At 44.5% G+C, this 17,500-nt stretch overlaps 2 protein-coding genes across 2 annotated transcripts in view; both read right to left on the bottom strand.

Moving 5' to 3' along the window:
* The window catches only part of tdh (L-threonine dehydrogenase), an 8,205-nt gene extending 33 nt beyond the window's left edge, over positions 1 to 8,172 (bottom strand). Inside the window, exons 1-9 of the mRNA XM_080832654.1 lie at positions 8,044 to 8,172; positions 5,961 to 6,160; positions 5,633 to 5,675; positions 5,343 to 5,413; positions 3,419 to 3,568; positions 2,835 to 3,007; positions 2,617 to 2,707; positions 1,675 to 1,947; positions 1 to 1,348 (exon numbers count right to left, since the gene is read on the bottom strand). The exon at positions 1 to 1,348 is cut by the window's left edge and continues 33 nt beyond it. Coding sequence (XP_080688780.1) covers positions 1,209 to 1,348; positions 1,675 to 1,947; positions 2,617 to 2,707; positions 2,835 to 3,007; positions 3,419 to 3,568; positions 5,343 to 5,413; positions 5,633 to 5,675; positions 5,961 to 6,150 — 1,131 coding nt within the window. The 5' untranslated portion in view covers positions 6,151 to 6,160; positions 8,044 to 8,172 and the 3' untranslated portion in view covers positions 1 to 1,208. The remainder of the gene's footprint in view (positions 1,349 to 1,674; positions 1,948 to 2,616; positions 2,708 to 2,834; positions 3,008 to 3,418; positions 3,569 to 5,342; positions 5,414 to 5,632; positions 5,676 to 5,960; positions 6,161 to 8,043) is intronic.
* Positions 8,173 to 13,487: 5,315 nt separating this feature from the next.
* Positions 13,488 to 17,500, bottom strand: part of mtmr9 (myotubularin related protein 9) — a gene marked incomplete at both ends in the record, with an annotated part of 19,281 nt that continues 15,268 nt past the window's right edge. Inside the window, one exon of the mRNA XM_080832643.1 lies at positions 13,488 to 13,654. Within this exon, the coding sequence (XP_080688769.1) occupies positions 13,488 to 13,654 (167 nt within the window). The remainder of the gene's footprint in view (positions 13,655 to 17,500) is intronic.

Below are 17,500 nucleotides of genomic sequence, written 5' to 3'. Positions count from 1 at the left end.
TTTGTCATGACAAAATACTTTCTAAATAGCAACAATTTACCAAAACTTAACTTAGAAAAAAGGAAAATGGCATATTTATCAATTTTATGCTGTGCTCCTGACTCAAGTAGCTATTGAGGGAATATTATGTGTGACAATGTCACCCAAACAAATCATGGAAGAGATTCATATCATTTTCAGGCAGAGCTATGCAAATGGCCATACATTTACAGACGAAATAAATAGATGTAGAATAACAGATGACAGCAGACGCGGATATACCACAAGTGTAGCTCAGAAACATTTCCATCACCAAAGTGAGCGTCACCAAATGTCCCAATGGAACCTCGTGTCCAGCGAGGCGAGGAGCCCACATTCTTATCGCCAGGGCGTTCCTTTTTTGCATCATTTTCCCTTGACCTCATCACAGAAATATGTTTATTCAACACCGGTTATCTGAGCTGTGTTGTATAATTACAAAAATATGAATAGCACTTACAAAAAAAATCAACAAAAGGAAACAATAAAAAGAAAGAGAGCCCTTTAAAAAACATTTATCTTCAACTGATGGGCATTTCCATTTATACCTCTGACACAATCATATTCATGTGTTTTTGGCTTACTGTATCCCTGAATTGCACATGTATATTTAATGACCTAAGTACATTCTTATTGTGTGTGAGGTGTCCTCCCCCCTGACGCACACACTTTCTTGAGCTTGTTTCTTCTTCAGAGCTCCAACAGGATGTTATGACATACTTATAGCCTTCTCTGAGGGGAGGCAGGAGGTCTTCTGTACCCACTTAAAGGGCCAGAGTACCAAGAAAGGAACCGTCTCACAGTACTGGACCTGGAAGTCAAGGCAACACAAGACAAGGCTTTCCCAAGCAACAAAAAAAAGATAGACCCTGTTTACACTTGGCTTTGCATTGCATTCTGGCCGTTCGGATCACAGGTGGACAGTGCTAAACACAAGTGTAAATGACCACCAAGACGCATTTGACCACATCCTTTGCAGGGTAAATGGACACCTTGAAGACCCTTTACAGACATGGGTACAAGGCGATGTGGCTCGGCTGTTAACTCGTGATCCGAACGCCCAAGGCGCAACAGGGGCCATAGAGAGAGCGAGAAAGAGAAACAGACTATTTACACACCACGGGTTCTCTCTTCGCTAAAGCTAACAGTTTTTACATTATGTACACGTCGTGATGCCCTCTGCAACAGACTCAGTTGGCTTGAGCCATGCGGCTCTCGGAGCCAATGAAGTTGAGCATAGTCTGGCAAAGCTCCGGCAGATCGTAGTCGTGCTTCCAGCCCCAATCCTTGCGAGCGTTGTTGTCATCAAAGTTCATCGGCCAACTGTCAGCTAGTGGGAACAGACAAAAGATAAAGATATCAGTTAGATGAAGGCCTATAGTGTCTAGAATAGCTCACTTGGAATTGAAACAATTTAAAAAAAAAAATTCTGAACAATTAGTTTGGGAATATTTGGTCAAATTTCGTTTTTAATCAAATCTTCTTAAATCTTCTTTCTTAAAGATTTTTTTTTTTAAAGATGCCTCTGTTTTTTTTAATAATAATAATTAATTTTATTTTTAACGCACTTTTCATTCACAGGAATCTCAGAGTGCCTACATATTAGAAACTAACTATAACAATACAATAAAATAAAAAAATTGTAAGCGTTCATACCAATGGCTTGTCGCATATGGTCGATGTTGTAGTCGACGCTCAGGTCGGAAGGAAGCTGTTTCTGCACCTCCTGTGCCAGCTCATCCGGGGTGAAGCTCATGGCGTTGATGTTGTACGTGCGCATGCTGAGCAGGTCCGTCGGAGCCTCCATGACCTCCACCGTGGCACGCAGGCAGTCGTCGATGTACATCATGGGCAGTCGCGTGTCCGGCTTCAGGTTGCACTCAAACTTCCCCGTCTTGATGGCGTCGTGGAAGATCTGAACAGCATAGTCTACAAAGAAGAGAACCCAAGGGGGCATTAACAAATATGGCTGAACAGAAACAGAACTAGGCAGCCTAGTTTACTATACTTTTATCCAAAGCAGACAACAGGCCTGAGCATGGATCTGGTATATATTTTGGTATATATTTTTAATTTTTTATCTGGTATATAGTTTTTATTTTTTATCTGGTATATATTTTTTATATTTTTTTTCTGGTATGTATTTTGTCAGTGGGTATTCGTCTGGTTAACACCTTGCTCTACAATAGCGTTGAAAGCAATTCTAAGGAATGATTTGAGACATGGACGGTGCGGTCTTGAACACTGTGAGATCACACTGGGATTCACCAGGCTCACATAAACCCCAGCTAACCCAACCACAACCCTGAGAGATGAGCCCATGTGAGACGCAGTAGCTGGCAAGACTGTGGACCAATCCCACACGTCCGTTCTGTTTTGTGATGGGTTAAAAATAGAGGGGCACGAGGGACAGACATGAATGCCTCCCTCGTCAAAGTTGCTCTCGGTTACGCAACCCCCCCACCCCCACCCCACCCCCACCCCCAGAGGAGAGCGCACTGGTGTCACGAGTTGGCGGGAAAGGCTCAGAAAGTTCTCCTCTGCCATCTCAGCACGGAGCATAGTGTTCCCATGGCCCAGGTCCAGGGGCTTTCTCACCTGTCGTGCCACCCCCAGGCTGGGAGTCTGCCGAGATGATTCCAGGGTACCGCAGACAGCGGAAGTCAAGGCCATAGCGGTGGTGGTAGTACTGTCGGTGGGAGGGCGAGAGAGAGAGAGAAAGAGAGAGCGGTATGAAAGTCACATTCCAAACTCGGACACAAAGTCTTGGCTCAACGACGACATGCGTGAGGGTGTGTTTCGGACATCCAGCTTACCTCTCCCATCAGCTCGGCGTGGACCTTTGAGACACCGTAGATGGTGCGGGGCCGTTGCACACAAAGGTCAGGGGTCGGGTTCCTGGGTGACGTGGGGCCAAAGGCCCCGATGGTGCTGGGGACGAAGAGACGGAGGCCATGCTCCGCTGCAATGTCAAGGATGTTGTGAAGGCCTGCCAGAAAAAGAAGGAGTGATGAAGGGTTCAAATGTTATGAATGGGTTGTGAAGGAACAACATTCTCTGCGTTTATGTAACATTCCTAAGCACTGTAAAAAAAAGTATTATACAGTGGTTGCCTCCTTCTATCTAGAATGCAATTATGGAGTCTTACTTCAACAACTACATTTAAAAAAAAATTGATCTGTAGGTAAGATATCACCTCACGATCAAACATTACATGTGAACACTAACATTGGGACTGACCAGATCTTTTCAGTTAAAATGAACATAATTCACAAGAGTGCCGAACTGACTCACCACGTAATCAATAACCCTTATCGGATTCTAATCCATGTAATATCTTAACAGCCTGTCTAGATTCTGCCTGCCAATGCCATTCTGTGGTACGACTTCCTCTACTCACCAGTAATGTTAACCGCACGCGCCAGCGGCACGTTGGCCTCTCCGACGGCACTGAGTAGGGCACTGTAGTGCACCAGCCAGGTGATTCGGTTGTTCACGACGATCTCCCGCAGGTTCTTGTAGTCCAGGATGTCTGCGTAGATGAAGGGCCCTGTAGAGGGATAGGCAAAAGCACATGAGCCAATTCCGTAGCATCACTTCACCCACCAATGAAATGGACACTTCGCCACTAAAACAGTTAACACTCCAAAGCAACTCATGCAGACTATTCTACACTTCATTGTATCCTCAGACCTTTAATTGAATTCAATTACTATGACACATCTGTTTTCAAGTTTGCTGTGCAGGTAGTTTTCCGTAAAAAAAAGGGTGAGGGGTTTTCAAGACTTGGTCTGTTTTTTCTTTCTTTTCTTTTGGGTTTTTTGTTGTCTTGTTGTAAATGCTGGGTGGTGGGTGGTGGGGTAGTTTGGAGAGCAATGTCGGCGAGTGAGTGAGTGAGTGTGTATGTGTGTGTGTCTACGGTTTGTACTCAATTTCTGTTTTTATTTTCTGTTACTGTACTATACTGCATTAGGACCCCCTCGAAAACGAGATGGCGCATCTCAAGGGGCTATCCTTGTAATAAATAAATAAAATAAATAAAAAAATTCTACACTTCATTGTATCCTCAGACCTTTAATTTAATTCAATTACTATGACACATCTGTTTTCAAGTTTGCTGTGCAGGTAGTTTTCCGTAAAAAAAAGGGTGTCAAGTTACATATAATTTGGTGTCAGGAGAGTTTTCAGCTGTGTGGGCAGAGCTACAAAAGAGGACAACAAAGATGATATCGTCTCTCCAGGGTGACGTTTGTGATGCTCAAAGCAGGTGGCCTTGTCTGAAAGAAGACAAGCTGGTTGACTGGATAATATATATCACAGCAATCTATTTCCCTGTAGCAGAACAGCTTCTGTCCCCAATAAAACACATCTATAGTGCCAGAGGTCAGCTCAGGATTGGATATTGACAGGCCAGTCACGGTTCACTTCGTGTTTTAATTCTGTTTTGCTGTAATGGAACTATTCATTTCCAGAGGTGCTGACCATGTCTGTTTTCACACCAAATCAATTCACAGCCCTTTCAGTGTGCATTCTGCCCAGACAATACTATTTACCTTCTCCTAAAAACAGTCTGTATAGTCACAAATTATTCTACAATAATGTTTTAGTAATGTCTTACAAAACAAAACACACCTGTATACCCTTCTGTAAAGACTTCTAAACTGGATACATCCCTGCTTGAAAATCTTAAAAAAAAACACACTTTTGCAAGCATCAAAACTGTCACTATCAATTTTTTTTTTCCGACGTGTCCTCGGGGGAGACCACACCTTGTGATCAGCCTGGCACATTCTTGGAAAACAAATTTGCAGTATCCGAAATCCAGTGACATGTTAAGGCGAGATATGATCTCCTCATTTACAATATGAAATGCTGCTGTACAAAAATGCAGCACACACCCCTAAAAAGCAGACTTACAGTACAGTTTTCTGACAAGCAAACACTTCTAACAATGCTGTCATTGTTTGGACAGATCAAAGTAGCAGAGTTAAGGCCGATATATGCTCAGTTTCAGACGCAACGCGTAAGCACGTAAGCGCAAGTTATTCACCCCCCGAACAATAGGCTTGCGTAAAATGGTGCAAGTCTTGAAAAAGGGGCCGACGCACGCAAGACGTGAAAACGCGCAAGGGCGCCTCTGACCATAAATCAGGCTTAAGGTTTCAACCGTAGGTGCTCTGAGGGGGGGGGGGGGGGGGGGGGGGGTAGAGACCTACTGAAACACAACCAGTGCTAAGATGGCAAACCTCAGTGAAATCCTAGAGGTTTTCTGGTAGGAGCATTCGTTTTTTTTAAAGGACTGACTTGCTTTCTGAAACACTTACCGCTGTGGAAGACGTGACTTGGTGGCTTTCTGATGTCTGACAGGATGACGTTGTTCTTTCCAAACTTCCTTCTGTGAAACAGAAAACAATCGGCTCAACAATAAGGCTGTGCTCGACTACTCTCTGGTGGTATATTAAACTCTTTCGAAAGTTCTGCTGGACTTCAACAGAATTTGTTGGCATGATCTGTTAACTATTGACTGTATGCAAACAGTCACATCCAACATTTGGCACTATGTCTACATGGAGAAACTGAGAGTGGACATGTAATTTGTTATACATGCTCTTACCTCAGCAGTTGGGCAAGACCCACACCGAGCTGCCCAAGGCCACCTGAAGAGACAACATTATAAATGTAATGTGTATCAGCTTGACAGCTTGATCAATGTATATTAACTGGAATTTTATAAAATACATAAAGGGAGTTCAAAGCAGTTGAGATTGCATGACATCTCACTGAAGTCGTGTAAAGGAAGTGAAAACATTTGTCATTGTTTCCTGGTAACACACATTGTGGAATGTCCCTTTATATATTTTATAAAATTCCAGTAAGGGCATCTGCTACTCAACCAACAGCTTTGAAAACACTGGAATGTGGGAACCATCTGTGCCGCCTACCTGTGATGAGGACTTTGGGATGGTCTGTCTCAGAGAAGGAGACAGAGTGGAAGCTGGCATCGGATCCTGAGGTGACCTGGCGTGGGGAGAAGCTGATGTTACGCACGGCCACAGCTAGTGGCTGGCATCCACAGCCAGGAGCAAGGAGGGCCTGCTTGGCAACCCTACTAAGGACTCTGAGTACTGGCATCTTCAGTTTCCTGTAAAGAGGAGCGGAGGAAACAAAAAGCTTTGTTAGTAACGGCTCAAAAACGTGAACCTCCGTAAGCTAGTGTTTCTCAGACCAACCTTTCTACTCAAGTACTGAGACCCAGAGAACTAAAGAATGTAAATAACGGCAGTGAAGAGACGAACAGAAATCGTTTGCATGTAAAAGAGATCGTCATCATTTAGCATACCTTAAGAAATTCAAATTGGTATTAACTGCAGTAGCACGTTCGAGATCTATTTATTTGAAAAACGTGTCTTCAACAACTTAGGCTAAATTAAAGCATCTTTAAAGTTTCTACATTGCCACTCGGTGTTGACATTACTGTATACGTAGTGTATTTTAATGGTTTTCGCAATTTTAAAACAAGCTCACTCGACTGCCTTAACAATTCTTGTAGAATGCTTTTTATGTTATTACCTTTCCTTTAACGTCGTTTAACTTTAACTTCGTTACTGTTTCCACGGATTTTGAAGTACAATGGAACTTACTAGGATTCCATAAGCTACACTACCGTTCAATAGTTTGGGGTTGCTTAAAATGGTTCATGTTTCCCATGAAACAAACATGAAATGAGTGTAAATAGGAAATATAGCATGATATGTATATAGTCAGAAATTATGTTTTTTAACTGAGATAATAATAATTGTGTCCTTCAAACGCTAATTTGGTCAATAATCATCCATCTGCTTTTCTTTTGAAACTAGAAATGTTCAAGTCAATATATATTTTAAAAAAAAACTATGTGTGATGCGCATTTATTAGCAGCTGACTTACCGTACTAGGTGTGCGTACTCGAAGACAATGCACACAGAGTAAATAAAGGGCTTTTATATTGCCCTGCCTTCAGCCCCAGCTGACGCTCGAGCAAACAGTGTCAGGAAGGAGCTAATTGCCTTTGGCCAAGACTGGTAGAGGGGCAGTGGATGAAGACCGTGAAATATTAGTCTCAATTGTCCTTACACCTACGGTCTACATACAAAGCATACGGTCTACATACGAATACTGTGACAAACGCAACCCTATGGGTAGTTTCTTTGCACGTACCTTCAAAGCTGCTCATAATCAGACATTTTCCACTGCCTACGACGAGCTAACTGAATCATTTGTCTGGTGTTATGGCTCTAGGCAAGATCCGAAATAATTTCATCTTCGGGTCAACAGACAGAATTGCAATTTTGCGTAGGCTACATTTGTGAACTTTGTTAAACAAAGCCATGGAAGATAAGACATTCACGTCACGTACGCCTGTTGCGTAACTATTTAGGGGGTCTCACTCTGTTTTGGTTCGGAGTAACTGGGTTGAGTAAATCGGGTTTAAGGGGGAAAACATCACTCCCAGCTGAACGAGGTCATTTTGCGAGTCTACAGTCGCCACGACAGCAGAGAAAGAGTGAGCTGCACGGTGACATGAATAAACTCCTCGCTTAAACAATGACACATCCTGATGGTATATCAAGTGCTGTGCCTTTGCATACGCCGCGACGCACCCAGTCTCGTTTCCTCAAAACAGACTATTCATAAGCTTTAGCCTTGTTTGAAACTATTGTCTTACAATTATTCAAATGCAGAGCATACTTTGTGCACGCTATCGTAGTAGCCTACATAGCTTAGTCCTGGAAAATATGACCATCTCGATGACCATCCAAAATGTATATGCCTACTATCTCATAATTCAAATGTGACTAATATTTAGACCAGAAAAGCAGCATATGAGTTATTTAACAAAACACACCTAAAAGCATCCCCATGAATGTATTGAAACATTATCAAAAGATACATCAGGCTATATTATCACTTTAATATAGATGATGCTGCTGTACAGAACACATTTAAAATAAAAAGGTTTAACAAAACAAACAAAAATCCACTTACCAATCAATGTACGTAGCCTAGATTGATAGTTTGAATCGACAGCCCCGCGTTAGATGCTTCAGCTGGTCCCTTTTCAGAGCCAAAACAGTAAGCAACCAGATGATATCGACTTTCTCTTTTGCATCAGCCTCGGACACGCGTTATATATCAGCTGCCATCTGGCTTCAACACAAGCCGGCTTTCGCGCTGATTGGCGGAAGCCCGGAGGTGCGGCTCCTCCGCCGTTTCCACTCCCACCCTACGTCATAAGAAATGTCATAGCTGTTGCAGCCTGACACAAGGTCGCACATGTTTTCACTGTCCCTCCTTCGCCCACCCAAAATGCAAGGTTATATATCTAGGCCCACGCTTTCAATTTGGTATTAAACTTAAACATGTCCAAATATAGCGTACAAGGTTGTAACAACCCGTGAATTTGTATGCCTTTAGTTTGTGACCCTGTCGTTTTCGAGTAGACAACACTACTTTCAAGATTTCAAAAGTATATATATATTTTGAACGTTGCCTGATGACTGCTCGAGTGATAGGTAAAAAGGCTTGACCATAAAGCGTCATCTGACATCCAGGTAAATGGTTCATTCTTCAACAACATGACGGGAACTAAACCACAATGCACAATGAGTGCTCTTTTTTCTTTCTAGAATGAGGGGAACTAAACCACAATGCACAATGAGTGTTCTTTTTTCTTTCTAGAAAGAGTTAGAAGCCACGGCGATAAACAGGGCTACCGTGACGTGCGGTGAGGTTCGTGGCTGGTGAGGCACTGACTCTTTCAGAAAATCACCATTCAATTGGCAGCTTGCAAATTGACTACTGGTTGTTTTTCATTATTTACACAGGTACACTGCTTACAATTTGTATTGTTTTGAAAAGATCCTCTCAAGAGAGCAATAGTATGACAAAGAATTTGCGGGCAAGAAGAGGGTGGCTGATCTTCGCCATAGTTCACATGGGAATATACACAAGGCTGTCCGTGTGTTGGCATGGCTAGATAAGAAGAGGCCCTGAGGGGAGGCTAAAACATGAATGATGGTACCAGCCCCCACCCCCGCCCTCTCCCAGGTTTATCAATAAGTCAACTCTGACTGAAAAACACATCTCCGTCAGACGGGACACAGTCAGTGGAAAAAGCCCTTTTGTCAATAACGGTGGGTTAATAAGTCACTCACTGGCACACTTCTGAGGAAGGCAGTATGGGGTCTGCCGGCAAACAGGGGTTTCCGCGGGCCGGTGGCACTGCTTAGCTTACCCGCCAGTGAGGGCTCTGCTGTAGGCTGTGTGTAAAGCTTTTTTGTGGTTTTCTACACACACACATGCGAGCAGATACATGTGAATGGGTTATGAAGGCACTCCAGAGACCCTGTACTGCGTAGGACCTTTCATGCACAGATGGTAGCATGCTGCCGCTCGGAGTGGAGTGTGTGTGTGTGTGTGTGTGTGTGTGTATGGGTACAGATGGTAGAGTGCTGCCGCTCGGAGTGGAGTGTGTGTGTGTGTGTGTGTGTTTGTGTGTGCGTGTGTGTGTGTGTTTGTGTGTGTATGTGTACAGATGGTAGAGTGCTGCCGCTCGGAGTGGAGTGTGTGTGTGTGTGTGTGTGTTTGTGTGTGCGTGTGTGCGTGTGTTTGTGTGTGTGTGTGTGTATGTGTACAGATGGAAGTATGCTGCCGCTCGGAGTGGAGTGTGTGTGTGTGTGTGTGTGTGTGTTTGTGTGTGCGTGTGTGTGTTTGTGTGTGCGTGTGTGTGTTTGTGTGTGTGTGTGTTTGTGTGTGTGTGTGTGTGTGTGTATGTGTACAGATGGTAGAGTGCTGCCGCTCGGAGTGGAGTGGAGGCACTTGATGAGGCCTCCTGCTGGTCATCAGGTGGGTGTGTTTGGGGGTTGGGCAGGTGTCATGCATGTCAATCAGTGCTGAATTGACTTGGCTTGTTCTGGTTGCGGTGGTGGGGACGGGGGGTACGGGAGTCACAAGGTGGCTGTTATGACAGCTCCTGGGGGGTCCTGGAGGAAGGACAGTCCAGGATGGGTGAAACGGGAGAAAAAATTCACTGCGACCTCAGGTGTGTATGTTTGTGTGTGTCCTGATCGGCACTATATATGCCCTATTGTTACTGTGTGTTGTTTATGCTTATAAAAACTGACTCAAGTCAGCCTTGTTTGTTTGTTTGTTTGTTTGTTGTCAGCATGAGACAGAGGTGGTTACAGTGTAGTCAGTATGTGGTAACTATTCGGGGTAACTGGCTGCCCTTTGGTTTCCCCTCTTTGACCCCCCCCCCCCCATCCGGTTTCTTATTGTCTCTTTTTCAAATAAGTTAGAGACTGACTGACAACAAAGAACACAGGGACCCCGTTTCTTTCTATCTGTTTTAAAGGGGTCCCCTATTCTGCCCAAGGGTTTTTTTCTGTTAAAAGGCAGTTTTATCGTGGTAGTGTCCGTCTACATCCTTACTCAAGGGAGTTCATGCCTTCATTTCTGTTAACTGGTTCTATGCAAATAATTAAAATTGAATTGAATAGAAGTGAATGTTGTGCTTTAGTTGTACTACATGAGGCCTCCAGAAGCCCTCTGAAGTGATGAGTGGGTTGAGTGTCTCGTGCCCGTCAACGACTGCAGCATAGGGGTGGGGGCTGGTGGGTTGTGTGTGTATGCCGGTGGCAGTTGTGGGGAGTGAGGACACGAGGTGCTATTAGCATAAGATGGAGGCAGGGCTATTTCGGTTCCGCCGCCGCCTACGCCTCCGCCCTCTGCAGAGTGGACACACAAGACCACAAGCTCGCTGCCCTGCCCATCTCTGGAGACTGCAGGAAGGATCGTGGGTGTGAAAAATCACTGAAGTTCAACAGGCTCACTTGCATAGACGATTTCCTCTCTGTATGGTATGTAAGATACTGTATGTATAAAATGAATGCATACATAAATCATGGAGTATGGATTCGTACCGGTCGAGTGACTCACTGAAAGACAACGCACAAACAGCCTTCAGTGTGACGTTTTAATGCCCATGGAATAGAACGCAACATAATATAAAACATGTCCATGGCACAATTAATTTGAATGCAGCATCTTTTACAGCACACAGACAATGCAATGTCAGCAGTTATACATTAAAAAAAAAAAAAAAACATAACGTCTCCCTTAATTCATCAGAAGCACAGATTAGTAGATTTGAGAGATACGATCATAAAGTGACAAAGTGAAAAGTAAATGAGACGACATGTCGTCCAACCAATGTGCGAGGAGTGCCAGTAGAATCACCAACAATGACAGGGGGGGGGGCATTATTTATGTGTGTGTGTGTGTGTGTGTGTGTGTGTGTGTGTGTGTGTGTGGCAGAGAGGAAAAGAGAGAGCAAGAGGGAAGGAGGGAGAACTTGTGCATATTTGCAGAAGTATGAGTAGTTTGTATGTGAGAGCAGTATGTATGTATGAATGCATGTGTGTGTGTGTGTGTGTGTCTGAGAATGTGTGTGCGAGTGTGTATGTCTGTGACTGTGTGTGTGAGAGAGAGAGAGAGAGAGAGAAAAAAAGAGAGAGAGACTGTGTGTGTGTGTGTGTGTGTGTTATTCTGGTTCACATGCTCATGCACATGCTCTTTTCTGTGTCACAGGACCCAGAGGTGTCCTAAAGGTGCCAATCCTGGCACAGCCTGGGAACTGATCAAATCCTCCCATGACCCAAACGCTATCCTGTACGCAACACCCTCACACACACACACCTAATAGATCATCAAACGTACTCAACATGGACACTACCATCTGAACACAAACTGAAACTTAGTGGTACATGCCAATGAGCCCCCCCTGTAATAGAGCTATTGGGAGAGCACAGAAGAGACTAAATAAGCAATAAGTGGATGCCAGTGTAGGACATAGTGTTTCCCCAAGAGATGGCATGACAGACCCTCTTCGTGGGTTTTTTACAATTTGCCTTGAGGGTGTGCCTGTTGTAAATCATAACACCATGTTGTCAGGCAGAACTGCCTCCAGAAACTGCCTTCCTTAATTCCCAGGCAGTGAGCCAAGGATGCCGATAGGTACTTCATCGGCCACATAAAAGAGTTCAACCTTGCTGAAAGGAAACCTATGCCATCTACACACTCTCCAAAGGTTAAGTGCATTTGAAGCATGTACGTATGTGTGCAATCGGGTCTCAAGTTTAGTAGCATGGAGCCAAAGCTGCTTCACCAAGATATCTAGGAGCTATCAGGACACTGCTCAAATCAGCGCAACCACTCATGGATAAGGAATGAATGTCAAGTTTAAGTGGTAAAACGAGTTGCTCAACCACACATTCTCACCTCCAAAGGTCTTGAGATGTGCATGGTATCTACTCATCCCTCAATTATGTGATGCTTCAGGGTTGAAACTAAAGACCTGGAATGTTTCTCGTTATCTTAGTGCACGACATTTAAAATCTTGTAAAAATCGGTTTCAGGGCGACAGGTTTGGTCGTGTGAACAAGTTATTACAAGGCACAACTGTCTGGACTTTTAGTAGTCAGCTGAAAACAAGCATCACTTGGAGTAATAACTACGGAGTAAAAGCGAAAATGCTGTACATGCTTATGCGATCGGCTATTTATAAAGTATTTATGGTCGTCACAACTACATATAATGTTGACAACTGTAGAGCTACAACAAACACCTATGCAGATGCAATTGGCAGCTTATAAACATAACTAGTATTGAAAAGCCAACATACAGGACTAGACAATGTTTCGAATGGCACAGGGGACTTCTGTAGTCTGAGCAACCCTATCCCAGTGTCCTTAAGGATTAGTTCATTGTATTAACATTGTTTCTTTACTGGCCTTTACAAAGCAGACAATACGGCAGAAAACAGGCTTGAATATGCAGCGTGGATGTGAGAACTATTCGGTTGAAGAAATAGTGCTTTTACCTAGAGTTGAGACACTTTTTTGTTTGGTCACTAACCTCTAGATGACTGCTCTCCTAATTCATACGGTCTGTGTTAAACAGACATAACATGTATAGTGTTTGTGTCTGAGAGGGACCATATCATTGTTAATACATTGCTGCTCAGAAGGAATAGAGTGGGATGTCCAAGCATCTGGAATGTGTTATGCAAAATGAAACGCTCTGCATGCAGAGGGAGCTTACAAAATAATTCATGAAATGGCACAGTGTGTGGTGTGTTTTTGTGTGTGTGTGATGTTCACAAAGTAATCAATTGGCTGTGTATGTGTGTGTGTGGTGTGTCTATAGTGATCAAGGGGCTACGAGTATGTGTTGGTGTGTGCTAGGGTGTGTGTGTGTGTGAGTCAGTCATCATGTACTTGTCTGCCATACCATTAAGAAAGTGTGTATGAACTGATGTACGCGAGAAGGAGCCTTCGTTCTGACTGGTAGCCTGGTCACACGGTCCAGGTCCAGGTCCAGGTCCAGGTCCAGGTCCAGGTCCAGGTCCAGGTCCAGGTCCGGTCACGGTTCTAGGGCGTCTGCAACGGGCCGTCCTCCTCCGTCTCCAGCTGGGCCAGCTGCCTCCTCAGGCTGTTGACTTTGGTCTGCAGCTCCTTGTTGTACTCGATGATGTGGGCCATCTCCTCATAGGCCTCGTCCAGCCACTTAGAGGAGCGGTTCCAGCGCAGGAACACGCCTGTGGAGAGAGAGAGAGAGAGAGAAAGAGAGAGAGAGAGAGAGAGAGAGATGAGAGAGAGAGAGAGAGATGAGAGAGAAAGAAAGAGAGAGAGAGAGAGATGAGAGAGAAAGAGAGAGAGAGAAAGAGAAAGAAAGAGAGAAAGAGATGAGAGAGAGATGAGAGAGAGAGAGAGATGAGAGAGAAAGAGAAAGAAAGAGAGAGAGAGAGATGAAAGAGAAAGAAAGCAAGAGAGAGAGAGAGATGAGAGAGAGAGAGATGAGAGAGAGAGAAAGAAAGAAAGAGAGATGAGAGAGAGAGAGAAAGAAAGAGAGAAAGAGATGAGAGAGAGAAAGAGAAAGAAAGAGAGATGAGAGAGAAAGAGAAAGAAAGCAAGAGAGAGAGAGATGAGAGAGAGACAAAGAGAGAGATAGAGATGAGAGAGAGAGAAAGAAAGAGAGATGAGAGAGAGAGAGAGAGAAAGAGAGAGAGATGAGAGAGAGAGAGAAAGAGATGAGAGAGAGAAAGAGAGAGAGATGAGAGAGAGAGAGAGAAAGAGATGAGAGAGAGAGAGAAAGAGATGAGAGAGAGAGAAAGAGATGGGAAAGGACGGGAGAAGGAGTTGGGAGGGAGATATGGGAGTGGGAGGGAGGAGTGAGAGAGCAAGACAGGGAGAGGGGGGGAAGGAGGTGGAGACGGAGAGAAGGTGGGTGGTGGGGAGAGACAGAAAGAGAAAGGGAAAATAAGGGAGAGAGAAAGAAAGACAGGCAAGGAGTGGGAGAACAAAGGAAGAAGAGAGAGAAAACCATTACGAAAAATGACTTGGCATTTTCTGCAGTTGTGGTTGCTAGGGGACTGCCAGAGGGACACTTTGACCATACAATATGAACCATATAACAGCAGACATGCATGAAAGAGTGGGTGGTTGTGGTGTGCACATGTGTTCGAGAATGATTGGACTTCAAGTGTAGTCATGTGCAATCCCTAAGTGTGCATCTAAAATGTGAAAACTTGACATCACTACTTGTCTGATACAACATAAAAAAAATGACTACAGTTCGGCTCTCCCCCACTTCCACAGCCTCAGGTAACTCAGTTTGTTGCAATTTGTCATCCCATTTCATGGTCATGTGATGAAGTCCAAGAAGAGGCATGTTAGATAGAGGAAAGCTTTAATAAGTGTTCTGGTCTGAAAGCCAGACACTAGCAGTTACTGGTGGACTGTATTCTAGGGTAGTGAATGCACAGAGAGAGAGAGAGTGAGAGGGAAAGAGAGAGAATGAGAGAGAGACCTCTGGGCAGAGAAAGTGGGTCAAAACTTAAAACACAGTTTTAGGAGGTACGAAACAGGAACAAGGTGACGCCTGCTGAGGGGAAAGAAGAGACACCACTCCCTTGCTCCAAAAACTCTTTGCCCACCCACCCACCCAAACCCCAAACATTCCCTTCATGCTTGGCACGCTTTCCTGCCTGGTCCTGACTATGTTGCAAAACCTCCCCCACCCCCCCCCCCCCCCCCCCACCCTGTCACAGTCGAATCGGAACAGTAAGCGATGTTCCCAATGTCTGACATCTCGGGCGGCTACTGGAAGAAGGCCAGCGTGAGCGGGCAAGATTTTCCAATGGTCTGGAGGCCACAGCAGTGTCACTTTACTCTAGTCTAGTCTTGGAGTTTCATACACCAACCAGACAGCGCAGTGTGTGTTCAACGTTACTAACAATTAATCGATTAAGAGAAAATAGCAATAAAGAAGCTTTTACGTGAGGTTATTCTTAACATTGCTGGAACAGCAGTCACCTGCGTGGGCTAACATATGTATCGTTTCTGTAATAAATCAGCGTTAATGATCATCCAGTCTTCATTTTATGGTAATTACACATCCATACACAGTGGCGTTCCTTGGAGACAGAGGTGATCCATTGAGAGTTGTGTTTTTGAGTAATGTGGATCATGGCATGCACCGTATCTATAGTCTGCCTGCGTCATGTAACACAGCCAGGGCAAGTGTAATTGATGTGTACCCTGGTAGTTTGCAAACGCACACTTCACGCAGGCAAACCTCCGACCTAATATATACTCAGTTTTAGACCCAACGCTTAAGCACGTAATTTACCCAAGGAACTTGTTTAAGACAAGTTTTGATTTACGGTTCCTTAATATATCGTCCTTCAGTGTAAACGGCAGTAGATCAACTCTCTGAGGTGGCGAGGCGCGGCGAAGGAATGCAGCTAGTTTGACACCTTGACGCCTGAGGTGTTGCTGCACGTTGTCCTGTAATGACCTTTCATGTCCCGCCTCCCTGGCCCCCGGCTCCATGCCCCACCCCCAGCAACCGTGACTATCCGTCAAACCCGTTGACCCCGTCAGCTGATGCAAGACACTGCTCCACTTTCCTCAAGTGACCTGCCCCTCACAGCAGCCGCCTCCCGGTTTAAAAAGCAAGGAGATGTGGGATGTTAAACGTGTCAAAGTATTCCTGTGTCATTCAGTTACCCACTAAGGTTATAATTAAGGTTCTAACAAATGTTGGACGCTGGAGATTTTCTGAAAGCAAAAGATGAAATAGTCTTGAAATAGAATTTTGTCTATTGGCACCCAGTCTCAATGGAATGTGCTTTCTTTGGAGGAATAGACAACAGAGGGATTTGATGTGACAGTGTTTTTAAGTGCTGTGTGTGTGTGTGTGTGTGTGTGTGTGTGTGTGTGTGTGTGTGTGTGTGGTGTGTGCCAGATGTGGGATGTTTTATAAGGGTGTAAGCCCCCCCCCCCCCCCCCCCCCCAACATTTACTTGCAAAGATCCAGCAATGAGAAGTCAGGGACTGAAATCAACTCATGAAGACACTCATTGCATAAAAGACACAAGACAGAAGAAGGCTTGAAAGCCATGTCAAAAACACTCCCTCCACCCCTCTGGAAATACTAATGGGTGTTGAGGCAGACGGAACATGGGCAGATATTGCGTGTCAATGTAATATACACGCAGGAAGAGACACCAAATGTCCCCACCTGGTCTCCAGGGACATCACCGGTCAAAGACCCGGCAACCATGAGAGAATGGCAGTACTTGAGAAATGTAGTAGGTTAACATAACAGCCCGTCCAAAGCGTAGGTGATTGGAATGATTGATCCACAGTTAGCAATGATTGAACAGCAGCTGGGACGGACGTACAGGGACACCAACATGCAAGGGACACCACCAACATCCTGTCCGAAGAGGAGACTTATGATTGGGCCATAACTAGCAATAATGACAACCATCGAGGTCCAAGCCTCAAGAGGACTTAGACCAGTGGTTCTTAACCTGGGTTCGATCGAACCCCAGGGGTTTATTGAGCCACTCTCAGGGGTTCGGCAGGGGTCAAGACCCACACAGTATGGCCCGGTTCACACTAGCAATGTCGGGCCGTTTTTATACATACATACGTTTGAAGAAATCATATTTTATTTTTCAAATTACGAAGGGTTCGGTGAATGCACTGATGAAGCTTGCAGGGTTCATACCTCCAATAAGGTTAAGAACCACTGACTTAGACAGATGAAAAAACAGGAATGCGAGTGAATAGCTAACGTTAGCTAGTTTTATCCTTTATATCGTGTCAGCATCTCAGCCAGTTCAGAGTCATATACAGGTTGCCTGGTATTTTGGATGCGACGTTTGGGTGTACTAAGATTCGTTGTCACAACGAACAATAAACAAATGTGGACTTGATGAAGGAAATTTAAGACCTGTTGACGAAATTTAAGACCGGTTGACAAAATATAATACCTTTTCAAGGCCTTAAATTATGAATACTAAATTTAAGACTTTTTCAAGTTTTTAAGACCTCGCGGGTACCCTGCTAGAGTTAGATAATGACAGCAACTG

This window comes from Sprattus sprattus (genome assembly GCF_963457725.1).
Source record: "Sprattus sprattus genome assembly, chromosome: 2".
Classification (NCBI taxonomy): domain Eukaryota; kingdom Metazoa; phylum Chordata; class Actinopteri; order Clupeiformes; family Clupeidae; genus Sprattus; species Sprattus sprattus.
Note: the sequence above shows the minus strand (reverse complement) of the source record. Positions and strands in the feature narration are given on the sequence as shown.